Source organism: Oncorhynchus tshawytscha, linkage group LG27 (genome assembly GCF_018296145.1).
Source record: "Oncorhynchus tshawytscha isolate Ot180627B linkage group LG27, Otsh_v2.0, whole genome shotgun sequence".
NCBI classification, from domain to species: Eukaryota; Metazoa; Chordata; class Actinopteri; order Salmoniformes; family Salmonidae; genus Oncorhynchus; species Oncorhynchus tshawytscha.
The window spans coordinates 3,867,836-3,890,920 of NC_056455.1; the positions used below are offsets into that span (position 1 = coordinate 3,867,836).

The 23,085-nt window shown below is 42.4% G+C and overlaps 2 protein-coding genes across 11 annotated transcripts in view; one reads left to right on the forward strand and one right to left on the reverse strand.

The window, feature by feature from the left end:
* Positions 1–3,016, forward strand: part of LOC112225896 (KAT8 regulatory NSL complex subunit 1) — a 72,168-nt gene extending 69,152 nt beyond the window's left edge. For all 4 annotated transcript variants that reach the window (XM_024390015.2, XM_024390018.2, XM_024390019.2 and 1 more), the window contains one exon: positions 235–3,016. In XM_024390015.2, coding sequence (XP_024245783.2) covers positions 235–504 — 270 coding nt within the window. In that variant the 3' untranslated portion in view covers positions 505–3,016. The remainder of the gene's footprint in view (positions 1–234) is intronic.
* A 172-nt stretch (positions 3,017–3,188) lies between these two features.
* Positions 3,189–23,085, reverse strand: part of LOC112225897 (microtubule-associated protein tau) — a 40,871-nt gene continuing 20,974 nt past the window's right edge. For 5 of the 7 annotated variants that reach the window (XM_024390024.2, XM_024390020.2, XM_024390023.2 and 2 more), the window contains 10 exons: positions 20,148–20,177; positions 17,386–18,657; positions 15,696–15,739; positions 15,066–15,245; positions 14,705–14,789; positions 13,997–14,232; positions 13,473–13,565; positions 10,396–10,477; positions 10,100–10,206; positions 3,189–6,473 (listed from right to left, as the gene is read on the reverse strand). In XM_024390024.2, the coding sequence (XP_024245792.1) occupies positions 6,261–6,473; positions 10,100–10,206; positions 10,396–10,477; positions 13,473–13,565; positions 13,997–14,232; positions 14,705–14,789; positions 15,066–15,245; positions 15,696–15,739; positions 17,386–18,657; positions 20,148–20,177 (2,342 nt within the window). In that variant the 3' untranslated portion in view covers positions 3,189–6,260. The remainder of the gene's footprint in view (positions 6,474–10,099; positions 10,207–10,395; positions 10,478–13,472; positions 13,566–13,996; positions 14,233–14,704; positions 14,790–15,065; positions 15,246–15,695; positions 15,740–17,385; positions 18,658–20,147; positions 20,178–23,085) is intronic. The other 2 variants (XM_024390025.2, XM_024390026.2) reach the window with 2 other exon arrangements.

Genomic DNA, 23,085 nt, shown 5'->3' on the forward strand with positions numbered 1-23,085 from the left:
ATACCGCAAACACTTCCGTACTATACACGCGTTCACACACTTCAGCTGTTTAATCAGTGTGTATGCCGTCTTTGTGAATACCGTGGCAGATTGTAGAGGATATATGAGAAGACACCTGGCCTTTTGGGGATAAATGTACACAGACAAGACCGATTTAATCTTTGTGATAAGTGGGTGATAGCCCTGTGTTAAGTGGTGTGGTCTCTGACGGAAGTTTCCTCTCTCCCTCTCCAGGTTCCCATCCCAGTACACCCGTGGGACCGGAGGAGCTTCCCCCTGGAGAGCGACCCGCCTCTGGAGCCCGAGGAGCAGCCAGGGAACGCCGAGGAGCGCCCCTATAGAACCATGCGCCACATCTCCGGTTGCAAGACGGGCTCGTCCAGGTCCGAGTCCGACACCGGGGGTCCCCCCTCGCCGCTCCTTCCCCCTGACGACAGCAGCAAGCAGAAAGCCCCCTCCACCACCACCCTCACCACCACTCTCACCAGACCCTCCCACCGATGAATGAAGGCTCTCACTGCATAAAGGACTCAACACTTTTTTTCTTTCACAAGACTCAAAACAAGAACTACATCAACAATGGAATAATGGACTCCTGTTGTTTGATATTCAAACATCAGTCAAATTCTTTCACAGTTTTTAGTGAACATAGACCGAGCCCCCCGTCAGAAATCCGTTTTGTTCTTTTCTTGCTCACTGAAATGAATAAATATATATAAAAGTGAATGAAAAAAGGAGAGCAATTAAACTGAAAGTAAAATTTGTGATAAGCAGGGCATATAGAGTTGCTTCCTGTTTCTGGGCCAATGGGCTGAGGGCTAAGCAGCCACTCAGGCAGTGTGTGTACCTTTGTAGCTTTCTTTTCCCCTTCCCCGTGTCAGTTTTAAAATGGAGTAAAACAAAAAACAGCAATGCCTTGTTGTCATAGCTTGTTATGTTGTGTCACCTTAAATCAACCTAATATTTGTCCCTCCCCAGAGAATTGGCGTGAACCTGCAATGTTCCTTTCAGCACTTGTTTCACAGAGCTGTTGTAGTAATCTGTTTGCCATTTTCCTTGATGTCTGTCTGCTTTTCGTTCATCTGTTTGTCTGCATTGGTATAGTTGTTTTATACATATAGGTTTAATAAGATATTTCCTTTCAACCCCGTCACATAGACTGATGGAACAAGTGGTTGTGGTCGGTGTATAAAATCATTTTAGCACGGCAAGTAACACCGCCCTCAATATGATATTACACGAGTTTGAATAAATCATTCAATCAAATAAACCAAAGTGAAACAAATAATCATGTGGGGCATGTGAACTAATTTAACGACAGGAAAAAAAATGCATCACCTCTCCTACATAGGAATGATTCTATAGAAATGGAGTTGATATGAGTGTTCAACTGTGTGCATATTGAATTTCTGTCTTCATTTTCTTTGTGGTGTGCGTGCGGTTATTTCACGCTTTTCTGATTGGTTTGGAGAATGTGCAAGAAATCACTAAAGCGTGCAGTCAGGTTCCAATTACAAAGAAAGCTCCTATGTTTTTGAATGTAGTATTTTGGCTTTATCTTGACTCAAGGCCCTTCATTATTCTCTCTATTTTAAATTTCTGTATCCTAGCTATTGACACGGGTTGGCGTAGTTCACATCCGATGCAACGTTTCCAGCTTGTAATGCATAATTGCCATGCAATTTGCATGTCACTTGGTATAGTAAAAGAGAACGTGAGACAAATTAGGGAAAAATATGTAAATGTACCTAATTAATCTCCTTCCTGTGTCACTGTTTTTTGGAATTGCACAAGGCAGATAATGTCAATGTTGGATTGTCAATGCAGTTCCACAATTGGATTAAAATCTTTTTGGGAGTTCAAATGTCACATGCTTTTCATGTAACAATGCAAAAGAAAACTCCCAAGTTTGGGTTGTTCATTAGAGCAGACAAATGGAAAATGTTGTGTAATGGATTTTTTTTAAAGTCCAGGTAGTCCCTGCCCGTTATATTCCGTTTGGTGCATACTGAACACGGCCCAGTCGGCTGCCCTAGTTCCCAGCACCCCCTGCTGTGTCCCTCCCAGCAGATGAAGTGGAGCATTGTACAGAAAGCCTCTAGACGAATCTCTCCATCTAAAAAGGCTTTTTATTTTTGAATCACTTTAAGTCAGAAGGCTGTGGCCATCACACACACAGGAGGCTATGTCGGGATTTATCAGTTGTGGAGTCACTTTGACCATGCCCATCTCACCAACCCTCCCTCCGCCTGGCCGTTTCTACTGGGTCACTAAGTTAAAACCACATGTTAGCCCCAACCAATACCCTGCTCTTGTTCCAATTACTGCTAATCATGTCATGTTTGAGTCTAAGAAAAAAAATAAGTGTGTGGGCGGGGGGAAATCCTTCAGATCACTGTTCATTTGAGCCTTTATTGTCTCCACACGTTTCCTTGATTCTGCTGTCTGTCATTGCGAGGAGGTAATGTGAGGTCTTCACTGGTGAATCCTTTGAATCATTCTCCCATAAGAGTCTGTGCTCTTGGTCGGTCCAGACAGACTGACCAAAAGACAAACCTGACTCAATTTCTAGGGACCATCGATGCCTGTCCCTATCCCTTATTTCTCCTCACAGAAGTCCCCGTCATGAATCATGATCAACTATGGTTTGTCTGCGAGTGGGGATCAGAGGACCCACCAGAAACTGTTTCGATGTACAAGAAGGTTTGACTAGCGTTAAACAGATATTGTATTGTCTGGGCTATTTTCATACTTTCCAACGTGGTGTGTGGGGGTGGGTGAGTCTGGTATATCCTTTAGCATGTAATAGTTTGTACAAAAAGTATATTTTGTAAATAACTTAACTGTTTGACGTTCAGGCTGTAGCTGTCCTGATTGTATAGGGAGAAGACACGACAAGTACAAAATATTGAACTTTTCTTTATGCAGAGGCAACAAACAAAAAAAGTGTATGTTTGATGAATCCGACGGGCAGGCAGCGTTTGTGCTTCTCAAAATAAAAGTGAATTATATTGTATCAACTGTGTCCTTGTGTTCCCTATGATCTTGTAAATTCGACATGTGGAAAGCCCTCGCATATTTCACAAACGAGGTCAGTTTGACAGGAAATACCCCTGTCATTCTTTGAATCACCATCACTCCTTAGTGTCTTCACAAATGTAATGGAAAGAAGAAACCTTTAACATTGCTCTTCCAATACTGACTTTATTTCCTAATCCAACATTTACAGCAACAAGTTATCAGTGTAAACCAAATATTAATAAAATGCACATCACAATAAGGACAATCACAACTGTCAAGATAAAACTGCAAACTCAGCAGAGAAGGAGAAACAAAAACAGGACATGGGATCATGGAGAGAAGCTAGATAACTTGTATCATTGCTCCCTTTTTTTACTGCACTGAAAAAGCCCCAAATTACCCTGTCTTTTCCACGTTCTTTCCTTTCCCTTAAGTTAAATGACATTAAGTCCTAGGCCTACAACACCCTTTGCACCAACTTTCTCCCCCTCTTGTCACGGCATATTTAACTACAGTACAATTATCAGTTTGCTTAAAATGTCAGTCATTTTTAAGAAAACGTTTAATGAGTTATAAACTTGAGGTTATGCCGTCCTTTCAGGAGTAAACCACTCCTTCAGAGTCACTTGCGGTTACTTGGAAAAACTAGAAGAGTGATATGACGCTTCGAAATAAGACCCATTTGGGAAAAAACAGCCTCACACTTTTGCGTAACATCATTCACCACACACAAAGAGCATAGGGTTGTTTTATGGTAGCTTTTCTACAATCGTCTAAAAGGATATGTGGACTAACGTGAATATCAGTCTTAGTATCCCTACCTACATGTACAAATCTACCTCAATTTCCTTGTACCCCTGCACATCAACTCGGTACTGGTACCCTGTGTATATAGTCAAGTTATCGTTACTCATTGTGTGTTTATTCCTTATTATTTTTCTGGGAAGGGCTCATAAGTAAGCATTTCACTGTTAGTCTACACCTGTTTATGAAGTATGTGACAAATAACATTTGATTTGAGTATTTTTGGGCTAATATGCAAACATATCTTACTTTGAACAGATTTGTTCAATCGTAACAATTAATATAATCCGCTTAACACACTTTATATGTGTTCAGCACAGTACATATTGTTCATGTTGACCATGAGGAATGAGGAGGAAAGCCATCCAGTTATCATTGCCACACATGTAGTAGTGGTCAACTTGAGAACTTCAGTGTGTAAAAACTACCTTGCAAAAACAAGAATGCATCGTGAGGGTCTGGAGTAAAAAATTAAAATAAAAGAATAACAGGGGGTGTCAGCAGGTGCATCTACAAGCATTCGTAAATATCATTTTAATATGTCTTACATCCACATAATAGGGCTACTAGTAGGAAAGAAAGTGCGCAACATAAGTTTTGATCTACTAAAAAAAATGGTGCTCGATCATTGCGAAGAAATATTTACTTTAGTTAAAATTCGCTACGTAAGTGGTGCGCTGTGGGTAGGTAGGGGATGATCATCTCTGACAAGAGAGAGAGAGTGTGCAAGTGCACACTTCGGGAGTAGGGTAGAGGTTTGGAACGCAACCTATGTCCGGCTTTAGAATTTCATGCAGGGAAAATCAAGACTATTGTCTAGGCATGTGTGTTGTGGGTATGCAGTGGCATTTCTACTGCCTGACCACTCAAACTGAATTCTTCCTCTGCTCTATAGTTCCTACATATGTCAGTCAGAGACAGCCATCATTCAAGTCGTTTGTGGTGACAAAATCAGAGGTGTTGTACAAAACAAAGTCATCAGCGATTGGGTCATCTCTAACCAATCAGAGTATCAAAGCCAATGACGAATCTTCAAAATGACCCTATACCCAGGTGTGTTTTGGCTCTTGCCCAATCAGATGGTCTAGAATGGATTTCCATTCTAGAAATCGGAGGGGAGTTACTCAAATACAGACTCACTGCTGAGAAGAAACTAATGTCCATGGGCATGATGTTTGGCAGGAGCAAGGAGTTTGGGTAGCCAGGCAAGCATTTCTTATGCATTCATTAAATACTATAATCACAATTTGTTATTAATGTTCCGTAATTGTTATGGATGTATGGATGTACCGTTAACTATTCTGTTGACTAGATATGAGCAGTGAATTTATAAGCCATTGCTAGGCACTTTTTTTTCAACTGTGTGGCAAATTTGATCTGTTTATGATAAGGAATCAGTCCATATATTCCCAATAGGCATTTATACATTTCTCAAACCTAGGATTGATGATATACCACCAACATACCAGCACGTAGACTATACCATACAAACATAAAAAACTTCAAAATTAGCAATCTTATCCAATTGATTGACGTTGTATGCACCATGTAGCCCAATTACTCCATTAAATCATAATTAATTGATTCCTTCATTGCTTTCAATTGCTCAGCAATGGGATCCTTGAAATGTTTTGAACAGGACATGGGCTTTAACTCCAAGTCAAATACTTTGGGTGTTTTCTCATAAACAGTTTATTTTATAATTTCACAAACGATGTCTATTTTAATCATCTCAAAGGCAGAGTCAATGTGCCTTACTTACACGCCATTCATTACATCACAGCAACTGTTTACGACAACGTTCGTATTTCAGAATGCCGTAAATAAATCTTCGCGGATTTCTCAACTGGGGAATATCAGAGTGATTTAAGCACGAAAGGGCAGCGGTCTTTTTGGCACTTGACATCGTTTGAATGGTATAGTACGGTGTCACTTTAATTTAGCTGACCTTTTCTAGTTGAAAAAAAGAGTCGAGTCTTTGGCTACTTCACATTTTGAAGGCCTAAATTAGCATATTCAAACATCCACAGGGTGGCAATGCGCAATATTTTCATGCGAACCTTTGCGTTCAAAATGAGCAGCCCAATTAATTGCACTGTTAAATGGAAAGTAGGGCAAATGTCTTTTATAAGAAGACCGGGCTGCGAGTTTATGGGTATATAATAATAATAATGTTGCTTTTCTTTCACGTATATGTTTTCATGACCTGTGTCTACCTAACTATCAAGACCATAAACAGCTGTTCATTAAACGGAGCACTTTGCCCTGACTGATATCCCATGTCGGCAAAATCCTGCGAGCGAATTTGAATTTCGAGGAAGAAGGGAGAGACTGAGTGAGGTGCTTCTTTTTCTCTTCGTTTCTCTTTTTTTATCTGGCGGTTGGTTCCCTTGGTATCCTACAATGCTTTTTTTTCAGGGAGGGTCGTTGTCGAATCACAGGCCTTGCTTGGCGAGGGAGGCGGAGACCTGGTCTGCAAGCATGGATAGCGGCGGCGTCTCTGTCATGTTCTGGCTTCCGGGGGACGACACGTTGCTGAGAAGATGGGCGGGTGAGCCGCCTGTGATGATCTCCACGGGGACAATCTCCGCTCCGTGGTCGGTGCGGGCCTTCGCCGTCTCACGGAAACTCAATTTGTGGCTTTCAATCTGCAGGAGTGATACATTAGGTGTGAATGCCAGTCATGGGCACCTGGAGTGATGAGCGAAATCTTCCATGTGTAATTATGCATCATTCATGGATTGTATGTGTGTAAACCTTCAGGGCCAAGTTTCCCGTTAATTAAGCTTAGTCATGGAATAAAATGTATTCTAAATGGAGAATTTCCATTAAAAATGTATTCTAGTCAAGGACTAGGCTTAATCTGCATCTGGGATGAGTGGAAGTCAAATCAGAACAAATCCAGTATTGTACTTTCTATGTGATGACATCATAATGTAGTATGGCGAACAGAGGATGTGGATATGACTGAACACAGGACCAGTGATGCTGTTGTTTGAAAGGCTCTTGACTTTGTGTTAATGCCCTCTTCTGGTTAAAGATATACAAATCTCCCTCTTGATAGTGTGTGGAGTCCTATGGACATGCTGTGTATTTGGGTGCATGTGTGGGTGCATGCATGTTTTTAAAGGGGAATTTAGGCCTTCATTTCAATGAAGGCAGGAAAATTGTGGATATATTGGAGCCACATCTCAAGACATCAGCCAGGAAGTTAAAGGTTGGTCGCAAATGGGTCTTCCAAATGACCCCAAGCATACTTCCAAAGTTGTGGCAAAATGGCTTAAGGACAACAGAGTCAAGGTATTAGAGTGGCCATCACAAAGACCTGACCTCAATCCTATGGAACATTTGTGGGCAGATTTGAAAAAGCGTGTGCGAGCAAGGAGACCTTACAAACCTGACTCAGTTACACTAACTCTGTCAGGAGGAATGGGCCAGAATTCACCCAACTTATTGTGGGAAGTTTGTGGAAGACTACCTGAAACATTTGACCCAAGTTAAACAATTTAAAGGCAATGTTACCAAGTACTAATTGAGTGTATATAAACTTCTGACCCACTGGGAATGTGATGAAAGAAATAAAAGCTGAAATAAATCATTCTCTCTGCTATTATTCTGACATTTCACATTCTTAAAATAAAGTGATGATCCTAACTGGCCTAAGACAGGGAATTTTTACGAGGATTAAATGTCAGGAATTGTGAAACTGAGTTTAAATGTATTTGGCTAAGGAGTAAGTAAACTTCCGACTTCCAACTGTGTGTGTGTGTGTAATATATATATATATATATATTTATATAGAAAGAAAGAGTCTGTACAAAAAAAAAAAATACATGCAAGTTCTTTAAACTAAAAAGAAAAATTGTAGTTGAATGAGCTGAGCAAGTGATTGGTCTGCAGTGCCAACTTGGAATCAGAGAGAGAGAGGTAGTCTGAGTATCAGTCTCTTTAGCTAACATTCCACTCCTTGGCACTCTCATTGCCAAAGAGACCCGCCTTTCGGCAATCTCAACATTCAAATATGCGCTAGATTTACGGCGGAGTTGCTCATTAGTTGTTGGAAATAATATTTTCCATAAGAACATGGGGATCCTCAAAAATATAATTTAATAACAAAAACAAATATTTAGCTGTTAGCTAGGCAAGTTGTTGTAATTTGAAGATTAAAATCTATTTTGTGGTTGGAATTGCAGTACTTAGTTTGAGAATTTAGACATGAGCTAGCAACTTTTGACTGACTAGTTTCGTCTGGACAAACAACCGGATACCAATGTGTTCCAATAGTGTCTATCAGCAGACTGAGGTTACTACATGCCACGCCCACTGCGGCTGCTAACGCTGTCACTGGCACACACTTCAGCACAGTAGGTGGCGGTAATGCATCAATGTTGGATGCCGTCCGCCGGAAACCCCCACCTAAGAAGGGGGCCGGTACACTGTCCTTCGACCCCGCCTGCCGAGCACTGCTTTCCACCAGTTCAGTTTACGATATGGTGAGGGAAGTAGCTAGCTAGAACACTGGTACAGTGTCATTCTCCCCCACTTGCCAAGCACTACCGGGTAGTGATTATCCTCGCCATAATGTTAAAATAACTGCTGGTTGGCATCCAATAAATGTTGCATTAACGCCACCTACTAGACTGGGGTATAATTCCCTTATACTCAGCTGAATTTATTTTTCTCTCAAAAATAAAATAAAAAATTACAACAAATACTTCACTCCTACTGTCACAGACTCATCTTTATCCTGACCCTCGGTGCAAGCCTTGGGCTCTGAGAACCTAAATCACACCTACCACCTCCGATACTTTGCCCTCATTCACTTCCATTTCTCATCCGGTCTTCAACTCACTCTGCTTACACTTTCTAACTTTTTTCTTTAACCAACTTCTCCTTTTTCCTGCCATTTTTAAACAACTCAAGGTCACCCTCTTCCTCCCTCTCTCCTCTGCCTCTCTTTTTCCCTCCATTCCTGCTCCATATTATCTCCTTATGACAATAGTGCACTTCTCCTGACATCTTGTTCTTGCCTTGTCAAGGGACGCCATTTAACCGGCTGTCATAATCTCCGTACAATCAGCACAAACCCCTCGGGATGTAGTGCTCAACAGTGCATCCCACTTGTAAAGCAGCTACTTTGTCTTGATGTTTTTCTTCAGCAATAGCTACCAGGATGCTTTTCTATTTCTAACAAGCGTGTTCCTCTCAACTGCCGGTCTCCTAGCTAGCTAGCAACCGCCTTAATGGCAGTGGGCGTGGCATGTAGTAAGTGGGGCGTTGTGGGCGCAGCATGTAGTGGGCGTGGCATGTAGTACCCAGTCTGCAGATAGACCCTACTCACGTGTTCTGTGGAGAAAAAAAAGTTAAAATATTTGCACAATAGTTGTGATTGGAGGATAGCTCTGAGGGTGAACGAATCAGGATCAAATCCTCCGTTTTCCTCGAGCTCATTAATGATAGAATGATCATATTTGAATATGGCAGAAAGGCCACTCTTTTGGCACATAACATGGAGTGTATTAGCTAAAGAGACTGGTTCACAGGCTAAATGAGAAGAGCTGCTGCCACCCAAACATGCTGGGCAAAGAGAAGAGGAAGGAGAGCAGGAGAATGGGTTGCCAGAGTTGGGAAAATATCATCTCTTGTCATAGGCTTAACAATTAAAATATTGAGCATCTCATTTGGGTCTGGGTACCAAGATTAGGGAAAATACTACCTCAGCTTTTTACTGTATTGACTTTAAAATTGGCCTTCATGTACTATGTGAGGTTGAGTTTTGTTTTTTTAAACAGGGATCAGTTACCTTGAGGGAAGTCTATTTGCAATCAAATATATTTATGATCTATTGTTATGCTTTATATTAAAAAATGTTTGTAAATAAACTTTTTGTAAGTACATGACAAGTAAATGACAAACTTAGGCGTATGCCTATTGGCAATGCAGAGAGACAGGCCTACTTAGTAGTCAATGTGACCCTGTGTTAATCGCTCTTTTGCATCACATTTTAGAAATGTTTACAAGCAAGTCTCACAGCATGCTCAGTTTGCCAAGCGAGAGGAGTTTGATCATTTAGTTTAGATTTACGAGATTTGAAGACAGAGAGAGTGCGGACTCCAGAATTCGGCAGAATAATTCAGTATTTCAGAATAGAAATTAGTAATTGATTGTTATAGGTTTGTACAGTTGTTTTTTTAAAGATTGAAACAGGAAAGTATTGTTTTGAAATAAGTGTGTGTCAATTCGGACATTAGAGATAGTGAGTCTGTTTGTTTACCTTCCTCCCGCCACCTCCAGCCACATGACCAACGTTGTCCATTGATCCAATCTTAGACTGAACCTTGAAGTCCAACTTCTCAGATTTGATCTCCACATTGCCTCCACCTAATGAAGACCATTGCAGTGGTAAAGATTGACAAAGGGTATTTTCAACACATTTTCCTGTATTTCACATTCGTCAGGGAGCACATAAAACAATTATTTTATATATTTCTCGATATGGCTGAGTATAGACCATCTGTTGCATGTTTTTTCATTTCAGTCACTAAAGGTTGTATTTTGTACGTAAGTTACCTGGTTTGTGGTGAATGTTGGCCTTCGATCCACACTTTGACTGTACGTTGCTTAGGTCAATCTTTTTGTGAGTAATTTGAACCTAGATATGGCAATGGGGAGAAACAACAAAGGAGATCATCAGACCACTGATAGAATTAGACCAGAGGAGTGGTCATTGTTGGGCGATGCGAGGAGACAGAATAGAATGAGTCAGCATCAGTCACATGCAAGGACACTGCCATGAATGGCTTCCTGAATAGACTTGCTTCTAGCATTGTCCTTAATAGATGTTGGTTGGAAAAGGGAAAGAGGGGTTATTCGATTGCACCCACACATGAGAAATTCCTTAAAAATGAAAAGATAGCTAGAATATTTCAGGGAATTCAGTCAGCTTTATCAAAAATCCCGCCATATGAAATTTGAATCTAAATGAGAGAACTTGGTCTCAAATTTGGATGCAAAGGCCCTCTTGGGAACATTGCAGAGATGTTTCGTTACATCCCTAGAAACTATGACGATACAATGCTGTTTTCTAACCCAGTTTAACCCACGTCTTGTAAGTAAGGATAAATATTTGATTAGGTGATTGGATTACCAGGCCTTCACCTTTTTTTTTTCCATTCGATTTTTCACAGGAATATTCTCTACTACACATTCCCCCACTTATTTCTTCCTGAGAAACGAGGCAGGATACCTGATTATCAGGAGGATGAAGGTAATCACAAAATGAATGGCATTCATGAAAACAACAATGTTATAATTTGAGCCAATGTTTATAGAAGTAAATGGCTAAATAATACAAGAAATATACATGAATATGAAATTAAAATGACCAGAGCTCTCATAAAATCACCCCATCCATGATTTAAAACAAGTCTACACAACAATCTAGACAAAATCAAATCCCCAAAGCGAAACTCTTGAATAAAATAAACAATATGCCTATATTTTTTTTATTAATATTTCTGTTTTTTTTTTTCAACCATACCCCACTTGTCTGCATACCCAAACATATACACATCCAAACATGCAGCTATTTTCTGGTATGCAGTTTGAACATGTATTTACACAGTACAGACACATGGTGGTGCCATTGCTGCATAGAGAGCCAGGCTTTCATCACATTATTATCTACACTGAACAGAAGCCCAGCCCTGTTTCTCCAAGCAGACACAACGACAGCAGGACTGCAACGCTGCAGCCACATCCAACTCAGTGCAGCCCAATCACTAGCCACTTACCCGTACCACTATAAACAAACTGGCCTCATCATTACTGTTGTAAGAGTTGAATCTTACATATCTACTTAGACGGCACCAACAATGTATTACAGAGCTCACTAGTTATGGCCTATATAAACAAATACATCATAGTTATACAGTGGTTTTCCTAATGCCATGCTGTCTTGATTTGTAGATTATATAGTATAGACAGTATTGATTGACAGATGTTGATGGGTGGTGGCGGAGGGGACAATGAGTTGGAGGTTAATATCACAATTGACAGGATTCAGGTTGAGCCCAACGGGCAAAACTGGTTGTAATGGTCAACGTCATTCTGTCTTTTGTGACATCATGGTCAGGTTGTATTCTGATTATAATAATGTGTGTAGACATCTTTTTTTAGCTAAAAGATGCATTTAATGGATTATCTGACCAGATAACCAAAATATGACCTCTTTCCCAGACATCTTGATATTGTCATGAACGAGATGATTTTAACTGGCTGTAATCAGACATTTTTAGAACCAGAGAATGACGTAATTTGGATTTACCGTCCCAAATTTTGCCCGCTGAGACTGCATGCTCACGGTCATACACCAACCTGGAGAACCATGCCACCATTATAAGTCAATGGACGGACACACCGACGACAATAACATTCTACTTTGTCACATCACTACTGCATTCAAGTCATCCATGTCATGCAAGGTAACAACAGCACTGATGTCGAGGTTTTCAGCTCAAGACGCTGAACCGTATATTGGATTTTGAGACTACAAGAGCCATTGGGGTGCATCAAACGGGTTATTGGAGACACATTTGAGGAGACAGATCTAGGGCAGACAGACCAAAAACACAAACTTGGCAACGGCATCTCCAGGCAAGGATGCCCTGCCCCCTGTAATGCCTTACTCATGCATCCGTTTTCAGGGACTCAAAGGGGCCGAGGTACGACGCACCTGTCCCTGCCACGTCCTAACCTTAAACCAGTGTCCCATTGCAGTTTAATGAAATCAACGTTTTTTTAAAGAGATTGGTTAGGTCTTTATCTTGGCCTTCTGGGTGTTTTTTGTTGTTGCCCTCTACAGAAAGTTGATGCAAGTAAGATTTAGCCTCAGATGCTACTCTTCTATTTTGGAGAGTAAATTGAACAAAAATGAAGAAAACAAACTTAACCTATCAGCCTGTAAACTCCTCAAACTTAAGTTTACAGAATGATAGTTACTTATCTAGCTATAAACTACTGAAGTCCTCATTTCCTTTAAGTATAGGAGGAGCGGAGAGTGGAGGAGGAATAGCCTTTATGTCCTGGCCAAAGCCATGATCTGGTCCTAATTGCAGGAAGACTCAAGACCAAGCCATGAGTTCATCCCCAAGTTACTCACGTTACCACCTCCGGGGACATGCTTGAGATTATCTTTGGAGCCACACCTAGACTGAACACTAGACACTTCGATCTTCTTATGTCAAATTTGCATCTGGAAGAGGAGAGGCGAAAACAACATTATCTTTCTGGCAGGTTGCTGCAGCAGCTGCAAGGCTGCGATGTGGACCATGCTGCTGACTACTATTTTACAATTTACTTAGACCAGATTATCTACAAGACAGCCTCAGCGTTCATGGTTGGTGTCTGCACTGCAGGTACCAATTCAATAGCTAGATTTCTCACACTCAGAAGTTACAGGCGTGAGGCAATGTCCTTATTTTACAGGTCAGGGATATCTGACATGCACTGATCTCAAAATAGTTACAGATCAATGATCAAGTGACCAGTCTTTATGGAAGTTTGTGGTTTGTGTACTGTAGGAGTCCTGAAATGGGTAATGTCTCTGTCTGCAGTCTCTTGACCGCCATGCCGTCTGCGTTACTCACATTGCCACCTCCTGGGGTATACTTGAGATTGGCTTTGGAGTCACACTTTGACTGAACGTTACTTAAATCCATCTTCTTCTCAACTATTTGCACCTGAAAGAGTCAGGAGGGAGAAAGCGTTGTCCTTACAACATCCAAGGAACTAATACAGAACAAACCATTTTTTTTATTGTTCTGGACATATTCAACATATACCGTAAAGCCATTTGTGATCACAACTCGAACAAAAGCTTTGAAAGGCCAATTACTGGAGTTAAGGAGTAGTACGTGGATTCCGGCCTGTGATAAACAACTTAAGCTTGGGGGAAAGATAGCTAAGAAAAACAGCACTAGGGTTGTACATTTCAGGCCACTTTTCAGAAGTTCCTGGGTTTTTCAGAAATCCTGGTTGGAGGATTTTCTGTTGGCAGATTCCCTCCCCTCTTACCTGGGTTTCTGAAAAACCTGCACACTTTGGGAAGGTTTCTGGAATTCTTCAACCCTACATATCATAAAAACGAAAGAAAATGGTTTCAAGCCCTTACCCGTCCTCCACCAGGCGAGTGCTTGATGTTCTCCGTGGAGCCAATCTTTGACCGGACGTTCTTCAGGTCGGGCATGGGGGCGGCCAGGGGCACCGGACTGCGCCCCCTCATGGACCCAGGGGATTTAGGAGGGGTCCGCACCACCGCCACCTTCTTCACCTCCCGGCTGGCGGGGGACTTGGGTGTGCTGGGGCTGCTGTAGCCACTACGATTCTGGGGCGTCTTGGGGGAATCCACTACAAGGTTAGGAGAAACATAATCTTGGATGGAGGTTATTCCAATCTATGTTGTACTCCTGAGAATAAGTTTTCAGGAACAAGACCTGCAAAAGTTAAATTATTTGAACTAGGTGTTTTGCTCTTCTAGGGACATTTTCCTCTCCATCACTCCATTCCAAAGAGAGCACAGCAAACAGCGGCAACACCATCTAACGTGCTGGGGATGTAAATGTAGTCAAGCTGCCACGTGTTGGAGATGGCAAATGTAGGTGAACCTTTTTCAATGGGGATATGGAGTCTGACCATATCCTTATCATGCTCTCTCATCTCTGTTCACACTCCATTTGTTAACCTCTCTCGAATTGGGGAACTCTCAATGGATTAATGGTGATTGCATCTGTTCGCGTTGTAGGTGCTGCTGTACGAGTTTAGATAAAGGAACACATTGAGAGTTGACCATCTGTTGAACATGCCCTGAGTACTGACTGACCTCCAGCAGTGGTCTTGGTCTGCATCCTGGTCCCAGCACCCTGGGGTTTAGCACCTGGTGTCCTGGTGCTCTTCCCATCTCCAGTCTGGAAACCAAACAGCACGGTTACTTCTAGAATGGGAAAAACTAGAAACTACACAACAAGCGATGAACCTGTGTTGAACCAAAAGACTCCTGACTCATTTGGGAAAGAACTGACTGAGTGTTTCGGGTTTAGGAGAGGCATTGCATAAGATCCTCAAACACCATGGAACTTTGAAGTATTCGAGTCATAATGCCATTGACCATTATGAGCCTATGGATAAGTTGGCCTGGGTCTGGGATAGTGATCAAAGTTGAGGCCTGTCCATGTGTCACTTACCCTTGGCCTGGGTTCTCTGGATCCTGCACTGCCTGGACTGGGTTTAAATATTGAGCTGGGCCTGCTAGTGTTGCAGGCTGGGGCAGAGGAAGAGGACCAAGGCTTTTTGCTGGGGGTGGTTTGGACTGAGGAGGGTCGTTTGGGGGTGGATGCTTTGGCAGGTGTGGTGGCGTTGGGTGTCTTGTGACCAAAGGTGGTAAAAAAGTGTTATGAAACACAAAGGAAAAGACAAAAGTGAAAACAAACATTTAAAGAAATGCATTACGATGGTGGAACTTAACAAAAAGCTATAAGCGATATAGACTTAAACAATTAAAACCAATTTAAGCAATTAAAAAAAATGTAAACAGTAAAAATCTTAAAATCAATCAAATGTCAAATACTGTTTGTGATTGGTGAATGGCTTTACATGCAGATGTGCTGTACTGCAATTGCAGAGCAAAACCGTTTTTAGGGCATTCAGTTGAAGACAGATGGTTGATGCAAAGGTTTATGTAAAATTTGAGCCGACATGTTTGGAACGTCCTTTGCAGCTGTAAAGTAAAGCACTGAGATATATCGATGCCTGCTGTGTATCGCAAGGTCACTCCAGAGGTCAGACCTCTGGTCCACACATCAGTTATCACCTACCTTTTTCTCAGCTGCTTCTTTCCCAGCCCCTGCACCGGCCTTGGCTGCAAGAGAGGGTCAAACAACGGGACTGAGTCAGTGCTAATATCATAGTCCTGTCTCATCAGCAACTTTGATACCTCGCTGTGCTAGGCTAGGCTAACTCTCTGATGCTAAATTGCCTATTCATGCCAGGCATGAAAATGCTAACAGGCAATGCGTGTTGTTAACTACTCTAGTTGCTGTATCCGGATGCTTTAAAGTTGCTTTTGGATTTCATAGTAATTGTCAACAGCATGAAATGAATTGCCAGAAAGTAAATTTGTCATAAACTCTTATTGAACTTTAATTTGAAACTTGCCCCAGATTCGCAATTAATCTGTGTATTGACATTACACTGCATGGGGAGGTTTTAGCACATGAAGTCATCTATATTAAAAACTAGACTCTCAAAAATGACTTCAAGCCTCTTGGCCTGATTTCTATCCCCCTAATCAGTCCACTCAGAGAATCCCAGAGAACATAATACACTGTCTGGGACTAAGCTAATCATTTGAGGGGGGAACTAAATTAGTTTTAGGGCCAATGAATGTGGTACAGACAACAGCTTAAAAACCGTCCTTTTTATTTAACGTCAAGCCTGCGTGTTATTGGATAAGCACGAAATTGGGTCTCCGTGGTGACTGTGATGCTTGCAAATGGTTAGTTAGGCAGGCAGTAATGTTTCTCTCCTATCAATAGACGACCCCATTAGTCCAACTAGGACCCTGAGTGAGTGACAGGGCTGTATTGATAGAGTGGGTGGTTCCCATTCAACTGATTCATTATTTAGACTCTTGGGAGTCCAGTAATCATTTAAAAAAAGCTTTTACAGAAAATGCACCATTTGAAACGGGAATCATTTTGTTATCATATCATGTGCTTATCAGCACATGATTATTGATAATTGGTAATTGGCAATTTAGGCAACCTGATTAGCATTAAGAGAACCAGTGAACCATCTATTGATTAGTAGTGGTAGTGTGTAACAAATACCACTACTGATGGGGGAGGTCGGTTTAATGTAAGCATCCATGTACACTGACAAACTGTGCTGACTTACACTTTTCTGGTAATATGATAGATAGATAGGAAACAGTAGTCAGAGTGTGGTGTGTGTGTGTGTGTGTGTGTGTATATATATATATGTGTGTGTGTGTGTGTGTGTACGTGTGTGTGTGTGTGTGTGTGTGTGTGTGTGTATATGTGTGTATGTGTGTGTGTTTCAGAAGACGGGAGGTGGAAGGGAAGGTGACCCATAAATACACAGTCACGATGATGTGATGTTGCACACCCAACAAACATGCAAGTGACATGCAAAAGGGGCTGACCAGTGGAAAACATTGCCAGCAAAAATAATTTGGGCACAGGAGGGTTAGTGACATAAACAGGGGCTGGAAACACAGACAGAACACAGACCACAAACACAGAGAAGATAAAGCTCGAAAGAGAACGAAGTGAACAAAGAGACACAAGAAAGAAACCGGTGGTGGTGGTGGCTACAAGCAGTCCGTTTCATCAACCGAACACGTTCATGTTTTGCGTTTTGTGCGTGTTTTTCAGAAAGGGTGCTGCTTTATTGTGTTGCTCAAGTAAGAAAAAAAGGATCTGTGAGAGAAAAGAAAGGAGGTGGTGGAGAGGTGGGATTGATAAACTAGAACAGAAAACAGACCTTTGAGCTGGGCACCTGGAACATTTGCTTTTCTGCCCGGTGGGGCGGCATCTTTTGGGGGTGCTTTCTGAGCTTTACCGGCGGTGGGAGGGGCAACAGCAGTAGTGGTCACTTTCTTATCTTTCCTGACCGGGCCTTTGGCTGCTGTGGGAGCACCTCCTTTGGCATCTCCTTTGAGGCCACTAGCAGGCTTGCCAGCCTTAGGCTTCGTTTCTGCAGGTTTGGCTTCTGCAGGTTTGGCTTTGATCACCGACTGAGCTGTTGTCACCGCTGCGATGCCGGCCTCGTCTGCAGACTCCAGGTATTGGCCTTGAGTGTCCTTTGAGGTCTTCACAGGCTCGTCATCCTTCTGGACGGGCTCAACCTCCATCTGGGGCACAGCAATCATGGGCAGGGGACTAGCTACCTTCTCCTGCACCTCTTCTTCCTCCTGCACCTCCTCCTCAGTCACCTGCTCCACCTCGTCAAGGGCTTCTGGCTGATGCTCGATGAGAGGAGACTCGTCCTGGGTCTGGTCGGCTGCGGTGCTAGGGGAGAAGGGAGATCCAGGGTCGGCCCTGTTGGAGTCAGGACTCTTGCTCCCTGGGGGGCTCTTGTCTGCTCCGTTCTGCCACCCTGAAGGGATGCCCTGACCAGGGGGGTGTCCCTCAGGCTCTGTGTAGTCAAAGGATAGGACGCGCTGCTTGGCTTCCTCCGGAGTCATGGCAACAGGAATGACAGGGGCGCGACCTTCATCTTTCTCCTGCTCTTCCTCTTCTGAGCTGGCTTCACGCCGTGGCCTCCTGCGGATTGTTGACACCTCGGTTCTCTCTTCCTCTTCTTCATCCTCTTCCTCGTCGCTATCCTCCTCTTTTTCTTCATCCTCCTGCTCTTTCGTCCCCTCCTTTTCTGTGAAAAGAGGGCTCTGAGGCTTCTCAGGACTGATCATGTCTTCATAGGCCGAGGTAGGAGCCTCCTTGCTCTCACATACGTCCTTCTTATCCTCGTCCTCAGACCCAGAGCCGCTCAAGCTGTGGCCCACAGAGACATCAGAGACCTTGTCAGACGGGCTCCTCTTCAGCTCAGACCCCAGCGAGTCTGGGGAGAAGAGCCTTGCAGTGTCCCTCTCGATTGGGGCTTCAGGGGCTGAAGGAGACGCCCGGGGGCTCACCGACCCAGCTCTCTCCCCATCTTCACTCCCACCGTCGGCAAAGCCGGACCTGCTGCTGCGGCCGCTCTCTGTGGCAGGACTGAGGCCTCCTGGCGTGGGGCTGAGCGATGCGGTGAGCTCCTCTGGTGTGGTGGGAACCGGGAAGCAGAACGATAAGGGACAGAGGGATAGATCCACAGCAGGACTGTGGTGTTAGAGACACTTACCTCCTCCTCAGAGACATACATTCAACACCCAACAAAAGGAACAGAAATAAAGGAAAAGAAAGAATGGAAAGGAAAGAAAAGAACCACTGAAGGAGAAGGTACACAAAACAAAGGGCAAAGGAACCTTTTTTTTTTGCTGGCATCAACAGGAACAACAATGAAACATCAAAATGCATAAACTACAATTATCTGGATCGTTTTTGTACCTAAAACGTTGAGAGCTGTAGGTTTTTTTTATTTTTATAAGAAGCTCAGTTTGCAGTTGCAAACATTTTGCTTCCATGTTTATAGCAGAAAAGATGGGTAGACTATATGCAATGAGAGCCATGAACTATGTACGCAAATATGGGTTCATAAAAAGCACCTTACAGCTCAAACACTAAACCATCAACTTCTGCCATCAACCAAATTCACAGCAGAAATCAAAGCCAAGCCGTATCACGTCCACACCGAAAACGGTCTCATTCAACACAGTACTCACAATGATGCAACAGCGCTGTATTTTTCTCTCTCGTGGATTGTTGTGAAAAGCCACGTGATAAATGAAATTGCAATGGCGATGAATCAATGTCGCACTGTCCAATTTGCAAATGGGCTTTGCAGTGGGTTTTCTGGCTGCTAGCCTCACTTACGAGTACATCATGGTTCTCTTCCTTTTAAAAAGGGGAAATCTGCAGTTGCTACGTCCATTTCTGGACTTCGAAATGAATGATATGCATTCATTGATTCTTGAAGAATATAACTTAGAAATGAATGATATGTACCCATTGATTCCTGAAGAATATAACTTAGAAATGAATGATATGCATTCATTGATTCTTGAAGAATATAACTTTTGCCTTCGAGATCTAGTTCGACAGTCATATCCCATCAGAACCCAAAATAAGCTTGTTTTAACTCCAATGTTTGTAACGTTAAACAAATTACATGTAAACAAAACATGGTTATAACTAGAGTTATGGTGTGGTAACAACTCAGCGTAAGATCAATTCTGACATCCTTGAAAAGGATCAACTTTGCTCTTGAAATCAAACTCCATTTACCCACTTAAGATAAATACATTTCAAGGGATCAATATACAATTGTGAATCTATATAGTGAAACGGATTACAATCAGACAGTGTCCTCTGTTCTATAATGCACACGCCGTGGTACTACTATAATGGGGATTGAGATGAGTTGTGGTTCAAATCAATGCAGAAGTTTGTCCATTACACTCAATGGTAAACCCAACCTTGGTTCCACTAGGTATATATGAGCAACTGGGATGAATAGTTGAAAATAGAGACGTTGAGGATGATTTGATATGGATATGCATGGACGGTAGTTGGTCTCAGAAACTCTACTTCCTCATGGCTACGTGTAGTCTGAGGAAGAGAGATGTCAGATGGGTATTGTAGTCATACCTTGACCTGTAGCGGTCGTCCCTCCGGTAGCTGCACACGGTCCAGGGTTCGATGGGAGAGGAAGAGGAGAAAAGGAGGACTTCATTAGACTTTCTACAGGTACACCGGTAAGCTGATCTCCCAACATTCAGCGAGCACTCACACAATTATGATCAAACTTAACCAAGCACACACATACGCCGCCTGCTGAAATAAATCCTCTAGTCTAAAGCTCGCTAAAACCACTAACTTGCTCTCGGTCGTGCCCAAGTGTGGGCAATGAAGGGGCACGACTGCCCACACGGTCTATCTGTTGATCTACATTGTGTTCGGAAAGTATTCACACCCCTTGACTCTTCCCGCATTTACAGCCTCAATTTTTAAATGGATTCATTTGAGATTGTTTTGTCACTGGCCTACACACAATAGCCCATAATCTCAAAGTGGAATTATGTTTTTTCAAAATGTTTATAAATTCAATAAAATTCAAAGCTGAAATGTCTTGAGTCAATAAGTATTTAACCACTTTGTTATGGCAAGCCTAAATAAGTTCTGGAGCAAGCCTAAATAACTTCTGGAGCAAGCCTAAATAAGTTCTGGAGCAAGCCTAAATAAGTTCTGGAGCAAGCCTAAATAAGTTCTGGAGCAAGCCTAAATAAGTTCTGGAGCAAGCCTAAATAAGTTCTGGAGTAAAAATGTGCATGACAAGTCACTTCATACATTGCATGAACTCGCATGTAGTTACTCCACAATACTAACCTAATTGACAGAGTGAAAAGAAGGAAGTCTGTAAAAAATAAAAATATTACAAAAGCATTTATCCTGTTTGCAACAAGGTACTAAAGTAGACCTAATACTGCATAAAATGTGGCAAATGCATGTTTTTTTTTAACCTGAATACAAAGTATTGTGTTTTATTGGATTTGCCCCAAACATACTACAGAGTACAACTTTCAATATTTTAAGCATAGTGGTGGCTGCATCATGTTATGGGTATGCTTGTAATCTTTAAGGACTGAGGAGTTTTTCAGGATAAAAATAAACAGAATGGATCACAGGCAAAATTCTAGAGGAAAACCTGGTTCAGTCTGCTTTCCACCAGATACTGGGAGATGAATTCACATTTCAGCAGGACAATAACATAAAACACAATGCCAAATCTACACTGGAGTTGCTTACCAAGAAGACAGTGAATGTTCCTGAGTGACATTGTCTAGCAATGATCAACAACCACTTTGACAGAGCTTGAATAATTTTTAAAATAATAATAATAGGCAAATATTGCACAATCCTGGTGTGGAAAGCTATTAGAGACTTACTTATACTGTTGGGGCGGCAGTGTAGCCTAGTGGTTAGAGCATTGGACTAGTAACCGAAAGGTTGCAAGTTCAAATCCCTGAGCTGACAAGGTACAAAATCTGTTGTTCTGCCCTTGAACAGGCAGTTAACCCACTGTTCCTAGGCTGTCATTGAAAATATGAATTTGTTCTTAACTGACTTGCCTAGTAAAATAAAGGTAAAAAAATAGATATTTTTGTATTTCATTCTCAATCAGTTTGCAAAAAAAATCCAACAAAAGAAATTCACTGTCATTATGAGCTATTGTGTGTAGAGGAATGAATTTAGGCTGTAACATAACACAATGTGGAATAAATCAAGGAGTATTACTTCACAAAGGCATTGTACCTAACATTTTCTGGGGTTAGGGGGGGGGGTAGCATAGGTGTTAATAAGGAACGCTTATCAGCAATTTTTGATTTCAGGACAGCTTGATGATTTCTCCATGTCAACCATTAACAGTTCTCCGTCTCCGGATGAATGAAGTCCATGACATCAACCCTACGAGCCAGGTTTAAAATGCTCTGGGGGTGACTAGCTATGGCTCTATATGGACCGTGAGGTTCAGCCTTCTGTTACCATGGCACCACCGTGCTGACCAAGGCCACAGCCCCGGTTAAGTGGGGACTATATTGACCCATTAGCTCCGAAGCCTTCTGTTACCATGGCACCACCGTGCTGACCCGAAGCACTGTGACATCAACCCTACGATAATGCCAGACCAAGTTTAAATGCTCTGACCGTGAGGTTCAGCCTTCTGTTACCATGGCACCACCTGTTGGCCGTGACTGTTGAGAGAGCATGTTACTGCAGAGTGCCACTTACGCAACGCTGTTCTCAGGATTCAAAACCACAACGGTTCTTAACTGACTGACCGCCGACGGGACAATTGTCTATAAATACAGGAAGCTTACGTTCACCAGCTTTGTCCTGACGAGAGCCTAACACTTCATGCTAACAGTTGGGATGCTGACATCCCAATCGTGAATACGAGAGCCACAACTCCAGGCCTGATGCACGATGCTTACAATCTGGGTGGGGTTGGCTTTTTCGATCAGTGTGACCTGAATGAAAAGTGCTCTGAAAAGCTACAAACAACAAGATGGTTCACCCACACAGAACAGAACTCAGAACAGAACTCAGAAGCATGGCATAATATTAATAATTCATCCTTTTTTTAAAATTTTATGCAATTTATGAAGAGAAGCAGGAAATATCATGGATTGTTGCGAGGCCAGCAACAGGGGAACAGCGGAATCATCCTCAAATCCCGACAGGAGATTTCATTAAAATGCATTAGGAAGGAAAGGCAGACGCCCTCTGAAGAACTGACCTCTCTCTCATTCCTACAGACAGAGAGGAAACTAATTCAAAAGAAGCATTGGTCGCTGCAAATAATTAAAAAGAAGCACTGGTGCCGATTACGTAAACTGAAAACTGGAGGAAGAAACAGGAAAATAGAGGAGGAGAAGAGAGGAAAAGAGGGGGAGAAGAGAGGAAAAGAGGGGGAGAAGAGAGGAAAAGAGGGGGAGAAGAGAGGAAAAGAGGGGGAGAAGAGAGGAAAAGAGGGGGAGAAGAGAGGAAAAGAGGGGGAGAAGAGAGGAAAAGAGGGGGGGAGAAG